Here is a 9,058-nt window from a genome sequence, read left to right as displayed (position 1 = left end):
TACGGGACCGGTAGGGTCGGTACCAGATGTTGCACATGTAGGGGGATACATCTGGTGCGGGAGGGGCGGCGTCAGCGTTTTTCCGGCGTTGGCGCTTGTCTGCCTCGTTTGCAGTCGAGGTAACTCGAAAGTATTGACACCTTCTTGTGTGTTTATTGTGAGTATAACGAGTGTTAGTAGCCTATATGAAGGAATGCCTGAACTAATTCTTGTGGTTGGATTAGAATCTCTGGTGTTTTAGAGTAATGATAGATTAAGAAAAAGAAAATTACAAATCAATTATGGGAGTTTGGAGACTTAATAAAAGTAAAGGGTTATGGATGTATAATGTTGGAAAGTCTCTGAAGAATGTGAAGGGAGTAAGCACAGTGAGATGGTACAGGCAGGAAGATCGCATGGCAGTTGAGAGACTGGAAGCAAGAGGTAATGAAATAAAAGTAAAAGAACAAAAGTTAGAGAAAGATCATAAAAGAGATGACCAGACTATATTGGGAGAGAGTGAAATCTAGAAGAGTCACATTGAATAATGTTAAAAGCATGATTACCAATCATGTACAATAAGTCATTTTGTACGTGATAAAAACACCATAATTGAACCTGACAAATCAATTCAGCATTTACATATAACTGAAGATGATTATTTCATCCTTAGAATCTGCTCACAGACCAGGAAAAAATGGAGCGAGTTTCTGGAATTTTCAGAAAATAAGCCTCTGAGAAATCCGAGCTAATTTCAATTCCGGACCTTGGAGAGTTTCAGCTAACGGAGATGGACTTAAGTTAAGTTTCCAAGATCCCAGCCTCTAGTGCACTTAAATTGCTTTGTACAGTATATATGGTCTTAGCTAAGGCAGATGATTTAAGTGCGCTAGCAAAAGGTTAATAGCACCAGCAGAGACTTAAGGTATTGTAAATAGATTCTTTTAATGTAATCATTTACATGCAAGTTCTGTTTTTCTTTTGTTGTCATTGACAGGTATGTAATATTGAGCTTATTTTTACATTGTTTTTATTTTTATTTTTTAGATATGTAAATTCTTTCTTGGTTCATTTCCATGTAGTGAGTTGTAAATATGTTTTGTTATTTTGTTATGTAAAATTTAATTTCATATATAACCATCAGTTTAGAATAAATATATAGATATACAAAGGAATAATCATTTAACCATATCCTGTTTCATATTCAGATGCTTCATTATATATTTGATGAATATAGAAATAGCTCATCTTACAAAAATAATTTGACTACAGTATTTATATACATAAATATAATTTGACTTCAATACAAGGATACAATGATTTTTTTTTCATGTTTGCTTTGGTGAAGATGTCAGAGTAGCATTTACCGATCTTAGGTAATGTAAGAAAAGCCTAACACAACTATGAGAAAATTTAGTAATTCTCAGCAGCATTGAAATGAGCTACCCACACACTATGAGTGGCTGGTTTGATCCTGTAATGTAAGACAGGCAATATTAAGCTGTGGGTGGAATGATGAATCACTGCTGACAACTCCCTTAACCTAATGTAAGGAAAATATAAGGATTGTTTCTTTGATGCTTCCTCAGAATACATATGCCACTTGCATTAGTGGCAAAATGGATATGTTTTCCTAAAAGTTTATGTGAAAATCCCTGCAAGCAGGTATTTCCCACTGACAATGAGTTAATCCTAATACTGGCAGAAACAAGTACTGTACATATGCCTTAATTAATATTTATATATTTTTTTAATTTTACAATTTACATATGTAAATGGAAATTATGTATTAATATATTTGTGTGTGAAATATATGGATTATTTTTGTTTTTAAATACTATACTCTTGATCACCCATATATTATAACATATCCTGTTTTTAATAAAGGGTAAAATCTGCCATGAGCATGATCATTGTACTCTTATCCTTATTAGTACTACAGTTAATATTAAACATTAAAAACTACATAAATAATTTGCTATTAACATTGCATTGTACCATATTCAGGATATTTTTAAACCATTCAATTATCTCTTTGTTATGGAAGCAGATGTAAAATAAATGTACAGTAATGGATATTGTACCTCATCACATCTTATACAACTATCATCTTGATTTATGTTTAACATGTTTAGTCTCTGATTAGTTGGTAGAATTGCATGAATATACCTACAGGGTACATGAGTTCCATGACATTTGCTCACAAGACGAACCTAACCTAACCTAACATTTGACTTCCTTTCCATTAATGTTGTGAGTATTTGCATTGTGAGCATTTGTCTTGTGAGTATGTGAATGAATTACCACCATATCTCACCTCCTCTTTCACCTAACCTCTTTTCTTGCTCTTTCCCCTCCCTCTCTCACTAATACTACCACTGCTATTATATTCTCCCTGTCATCTTTCACTCATCCTTTCCTCCCTAGTGAAGCCTTTCACTCTCTCAACTCAGATTTCCCGCATAAAGTAATACGATGAAAATATGTTCCCTGTGTTTTCGATCACATTTTATCAAAACACATTTATCTCATATCTACTATGTGTGTGTGTGTGTGTGTGTGTGGCTAAGCTGTAGCCAACCTTGAGAGCATGTCGCGTTTAGCATATTAATAATATTGAACCTTGTGGACCATGGTCATAAGGTCAGAATTGTCCAGCAGTTAGTTTGGGGTTACCCCCTTCTAATGTGTCTGGTTTCTATGGAGGACAGTTGGTTATTTAACACGTGCCAATGTAATATTTATATTCCATACATACAAGACCCATTTCCATTTATGCATTATTACATCAGTTCAAAAGAATAAAATGGGCTGCTTAGCCTCATGCACTTTTTGACAAATTGAATACTTAATAAACAACAGTGCGGTGTTGGTGGGTGGGTGGGTGGGTATGCACCCACACACCTGTGACCTCCCTCCCACCACCAACACCACAACTCTCTGTAAATCTCTTTATGAAGCATATACACGTACAACCTCTATGCTTACTAGAAGAATACACAAGCCATCAATAATTTGTGTAAATGGAATGTTAGGCACACTGGACAGTGCATTCATACAATTGAGGTGTATAGGAGAGGGTAAGACAGGCGAGGCGAGGCGGTAACACACACGACCGTGTCCAGGCTCCCTCACACCACAACAAACATTGTAATATATCGTCCTCCTCCAGCCAAATCTTACCAAGAAGCAGGGAAGGCATGGCACTACTCACGCTCTGGTTTTACTAAAAGATTGGATCACTTGATTTAATATGAATTTACACATTGCAATTGTGGTGAACTGACTCCCACACACGAGTCGCAGACGCGAGAACTCAATCAAGAGCATTGCACACAGCTCGTCCCAAACGACCGGATGAGCCTAACTAGTGAGCCGGTATGACGCCTCAAGGCCTACCTCATATATATATATATATATATATATATATATATATATATATATATATATATATATATATATATATATATATATATATATATATATATATATATATATATATATATATATGCTGATAACGACAAGGAAAGAAGAAAACACCAAGTTCCCAAGCGCTTTCGTGTAATTCACACCTTCAAAGGGTGAGTACAGACTGTACTCACCCCTGAAGATGTGAATTACTTGCTTCTTATCACGCGCACCTACAGTGATTTACTTGCATATATATATATATATATATATATATATATATATATATATATATATATATATATATATATCCGCAAATTTCAGTTGATCTGTTCAATAAAGTATTATTTGAAAATTGAAAATTGAACACTTTGTTTCCTTTTGACGTCTCCAATAACGACAATAATGAATTATCTTCCCGGGCAACATCGGAAGTGTTTACAGCGAACTTTGCTGAGGTGTTAAATGAGAAACAGATAGCGTCCTGTGGCTGGCTACCTCTCTCCGCTATGGGGTTCAGAATACACTCTCAAGCCTTACAGGGAACAATGCTACCGTGCACCCGCAACACGTAAGTCTGTGTGCTGAACATTAGTATTATATTATGTTATATGATTTGCTTAACACCCCACTCTGCACTAATGGATATCCTATGTAGTTGTTGATAATTATCAATTCCAGAGGTGGAATTGATATATAAGGGAAAGGAAGAAGAGAAATTAAAGAATATCACTATCAGAAAAGTGGATGTTCTTAAGAAGATAAATAAACTAAAGAAAACAAAATCCCCAGGGCCGGATGAAATTTTCCCTCGAGTCTTGAAAGAGTGTAGGGAACAGATTAGCGGACCCCTCGTAAACTTATTTACAAAATCATTAGACATGGGAGTTGTGCCAGACTTGTGGAAACAGGCAAATGTAGTACCCATATTCAAAACGGGAGACAGAGCATCAGCGTCAAATTACCGGCCGATCAGTTTGACGTCAGTAGTGGGGAAATTTCTTGAATCAATTATAGCAGATAGCATCCGATCTCATCTAGAGAAAAGCATATTAATCTACGACTCTCAACATGGGTTTACAAAGGGAAAATCTTGTCTAACAAATCTGCAAACGTTTTTTAGGAAAGTCTTCGAGGTAGTAGATAATGACGAAAATTACGATGTTATTTACTTAGACTTTAGCAAAGCATTTGACAGAGTACCGCATCAGAGGCTTCTGAGAAAAATTAAGGCTCATGGTATCGAGGAAAGTTTTAAATTGGATAAAATCATGGCTCACCGATAGAACGCAGAGGGTCAGCGTAGATGGTGTTAAATCTGAGTGGGGCCGTGTAACCAGTGGGGTTCCCCAGGGGTCAGTACTAGGCCCACTCTTGTTCATAATCTACATAAACGATCTAGATACTGGGATCAGCAGTGACATAAGCAAGTTTGCGGATGACACCAAAATAGGGCGGCAAATTAATTCAGGGCAGGATGCAAATGCATTACAGGAGGATCTAAATAAACTGCAGGGGTGGTCTGAGAAATGGCAAATGAAATTCAACACCAGCAAGTGCAGCGTACTTAATATTGGAAGAACAAATACTTATAATGTATACAGCCTTAACAACATCAACCTAGAGAAGTCGACTTGTGAAAGAGACCGAGGGGTACTTGTAAGCCCGGACCTACGGCCTAGAAAACAGTGCGTTAATGTTCGAAATTAGGCAAACAGAGTATTGGGTTTTATATCTAGAAGTGTAAGTAACAAGAGTGCAGAGGTCTTATTGCAACTATACCTTTCGCTAGTCAGGCCGCACCTCGATTATGCGGTTCAGTTCTGGTGCCCCAATTATAGAATGGATATAAATTCACTAGAGTCGGTGCAGCTAAGAATGACAAAAATTATTCCGGGACTTAGAAACCTTCCATATCAGGATAGGTTAAAGAAACTTAACTTGCATTCCCTAGAAAGACGAAGAGTGCGGGGAGATATGATAGAAGTATTTAAGTGGGTGAAAGGAATCAATAAAGGGGATATAGATAAAGATTTTATAATATCCGAGCAGGATAAGACTCGGAGCAACGGATTCAAGTTGGATAAGTTTAGGTTTAGGAGGGAGATAGGAAGAAACTGGTTCACAAATAGGGTGGTGGACGAGTGGAACAAGCTTAGCAACTTTGTAGTAAGTGCGGGAACTCTGAAAAGTTTCAAAAGGAGGCTAGATAGATTCATGGATGATAGAGAGTGGTAGTAACTCTCGACAGGAGCTGCCATGCACAGGCCAACCGGCCTATTGCAGACTCCTTATTTTCTTATGTTCTTTTGTTCTTATACGAGTGATTTAATCAACTCATATGTAATTTTGTACTTTGCATGTTTTGACTTATTAAAAAATAACCGTGTTCAACGTGACAGGTCTCATTATCCCACAATCGCCAGATTGGCAGTTAAATTCAAACCGTGGGTCTACTGAGAACCGATTTGGACGTCAGAGGTAATATCTCGAAGAAATACCTCCCACACGCCAGGGAGACCCGTAGCCTACCTCCCCGGAAATAAAGGTAATAGAAAAAAGCAAGGGAACCAAATCAATATAATCTTAAGGGACATTTTTAAGACTTTTGATAAACTTTGGCATTTGGGCTTAAAATATTAAATTTTAAAATTGGGACTTAAAGAACACTTGCTAAGAATATTGTGTGACTAATTTGAAAATAGGAGAGCACAAATTCAAATTGGAAACTTTATGGGAACTACATTTAATCTCGAGAGTGGAGTACCTCAAGGAAGATGCCTTTCTCCAACACTATATACGATATATACCTCAGACATACCTCAACCAACCCCCTTTAGCGAATATGTAATGTTTGCTGATGATATCACTCAAATAATATCATACCCAGGAAAATCAAACCAATTTAAGGCACGCTACACGACAACAGCGATAAAAAACATCAATGACTTTCAGAAAAAAATGGAAAATCAGGACAAATAAGAACAAATTCAAGATAATACCAATAGCCAAGATCAAAACAGGTCCAGCAATAGTCGACCAGGAACTATACTCATACGACAATGAAGGCAGAATACTTGGATAAAACTAACAAACATAGGATATATAACTTACATAAAATAAATGTAACGACAGGCAAAAATAAGACTATAAAAAATAAAACTATTTAAGAATTTTAGCATAAATAACAAAATAAAGATTTATATAGCCCTTGTCAAATCAATTATGGACTACCCACACATCCCATTGAACACCCTTAGTAAAACGAGCAATAAAAGGTTACAAACAGTACAAAATATAGCCCTTAGATTTATATATAACATAAAATATACAGACCACATCAATAATGAACAGCTACACAAGAGAGACAAACCTCCTAGCAATCAATGTAGAAATACACAAGAAAGCTGCAAATATTTGGAACAAAGTGACTGAACTCAACACAAACTTACCAAAACTGGATAAATAATATAGATAATGAATAATTCCAAGAACACAGTTGGTTTAAATCAGCCAGAAAGAAAGTAATTGAACCATCTCCTGCCCCAATATACACATAAAACATTGATAGAGATAATAAAAGATGAGAGTGACCTACCAGCTCCACTAGAACCTGGCAGGCCTCTCCATACAATGTACCTTTAGTCCAGGGGTCACCAAACTACGGCCCGCGGGCCGGATCCCAAGTCCTTACCAGAGCTTTCGTTCTGGCTTGCAAGTATTGAACAGAATGATTTTGCGGCCCGCGCTCGTCATTCTTTCAGTTATCCGGCCCACTGTGAAAAAAATTTGGTGACCCCTGCTTTAGACAAACACAACTAACATTTAACCAACACATTAAAAAAAAATGCGACTAACCCCCCCCCCAGCCACACAAGGACCTGGGAGGGGACACTAACTCCACCACAGTAAAAAATAAATAAAGTAAAAATAAATACAAGATTAAATAGGAAGTATAATACGCAGCACCATATAAATAAACCAATACTAATGCAAAGGTCTGACGACCCGAGGGGGCAAAACAAAGATGAAAAAAGCAATAGATAAGATGAAGCGATCTGGTTGAGCCCAAATTCCTTCTACTTTTACTGTATTTCAGTTTCATCACTTTTCTTCAATCACTAATACTCTTCTTTCACCTCATAACTCATTACTCCAATCCCAATACCTACTACACAGCCTGCAACGCATGGCCTTGACATCACGCCCACACCCCGGAGCCAGGCTGGAGGCGCATTCTACATGTGTGTGTGTAGGTACACTGAGTCTCCGGAAGTGAAGTGTTGTGACTGACGAATGCAAAATAATAAGAGAATAGAAATTTGTGATAAATCAATAAAAGTGAGTTATATCTATTGTGTATTACGCCGCCCACAGAACTCCCAGAGCCAGGCTGGAGGCCTGTGTGTGTGTGTAGGTACATTGAATCTCCAGAAATGAAGTGTTGTGAATAGTGCGAGTGTAACATCACTTCTATGACTTCAGTTCATTGCCTCTATGACTTTATTTGCATGACATCGCCTGGATGACTTCAGTTGTATGACATCGCTTGTATGACTTTAGTTCATTACCTGTATGACTTCAGTTGCATGATATCGTCTGTATGACTTCAGTTCATCCGGTGTATGATTTCAGTTGCATGACATCGTCTGCATTTCCTCAGGTGGGTTGAGTCTCTTAGTATTACAATAGTGCATTTGCGGGTCATCGTCTGTATGACTTCAGTTGTATGACATCGCCATAAACGCGCAAGCATGTCAGTTGAAGAGCATTCCTGCTTAACCGAACGTCTCTCTATAACTGTTCACCGAGAGAGCCAAATCGAGTTCAATGTGCCGCCAGTCATGGAAGGGGACAAGGCAGAAGAGATAAGCCTAGTGAGCATAGAAGACCAGGAGGCCCTGAACGACGGCGATGCCAACAGCTCACTCACAGATCCAGGGCGAAGTGGGGAAACCCCTTCACCCTAGAGAAGGATGGAACCAACAGGCTGGTTGAATAGGGTTATCGAGGGCTATCAGCAGATGCTCGCCCAATTGACAGCAATGATGCAGAATGTGAAAGACCATATGGAGCAACTGCAGACTTTAAGCGATACAGAGGACTTTGGCGAGATGCTGCCAATACCTTTTCGGAAACGAGTGATGGGAACACAGCTGCGACGAGGTATTTGCGAAACACGCGTTCTCAGCCGTAGGAACCAGGAGTGACTAGCTGCTACACATCAAAACCCACCCAAGGAGGGTTCCCAACACTCAGCACTTCAGAGTCGAGAACATCAGGGAAGAGGTAAAATGTTTCCACCAGTCATACCCACTCTCTGAAATCACTGACACCAACAGGAACCCAGGAGAGGGGAAACCAAGTACAAGATACGCAGTGAGAACGCCCAGGACGGATGAAAGGGAGGCCGTTTGACAACATTCTACCAACCCAGATACTGGAAGAGTTAATGGCCACAATGAGGCTTACCCAGAGGCCGATGCCAATGTTCATCTGAGGGACTTGCGACGGGTATTGGGAGATCAAGCATTTTATCTAAAGACACATTGGGGAGGCGCCCGTACCCTATGCACTAAAATTGGAAACGCTTCTCTCGGCCTACACCAGCCGTGCTAAGAAATCCCTACGAGCGTGCCTGAAAATAGAAGTTCCCAGGGCCGGATATGAA

At 38.7% G+C, this 9,058-nt stretch overlaps 1 protein-coding gene across 2 annotated transcripts in view; it reads right to left on the bottom strand.

Annotated features, from left to right (window-relative positions):
* Positions 1-1,385: 1,385 nt before the first annotated feature.
* LOC121868982 overlaps positions 1,386-9,058 on the bottom strand; it is a 127,760-nt gene continuing 120,087 nt past the window's right edge. For both annotated transcript variants that reach the window (XM_042370030.1, XM_042370031.1), the window contains one exon: positions 1,386-1,453. In XM_042370030.1, coding sequence (XP_042225964.1) covers positions 1,393-1,453 — 61 coding nt within the window. In that variant the 3' untranslated portion in view covers positions 1,386-1,392. The remainder of the gene's footprint in view (positions 1,454-9,058) is intronic.

Source organism: Homarus americanus, unplaced genomic scaffold, assembly GCF_018991925.1.
Source record: "Homarus americanus isolate GMGI-L3 unplaced genomic scaffold, GMGI_Hamer_2.0 scaffold24694, whole genome shotgun sequence".
Classification (NCBI taxonomy): domain Eukaryota; kingdom Metazoa; phylum Arthropoda; class Malacostraca; order Decapoda; family Nephropidae; genus Homarus; species Homarus americanus.
This window is presented reverse-complemented; position numbering and strand designations above follow the sequence as displayed.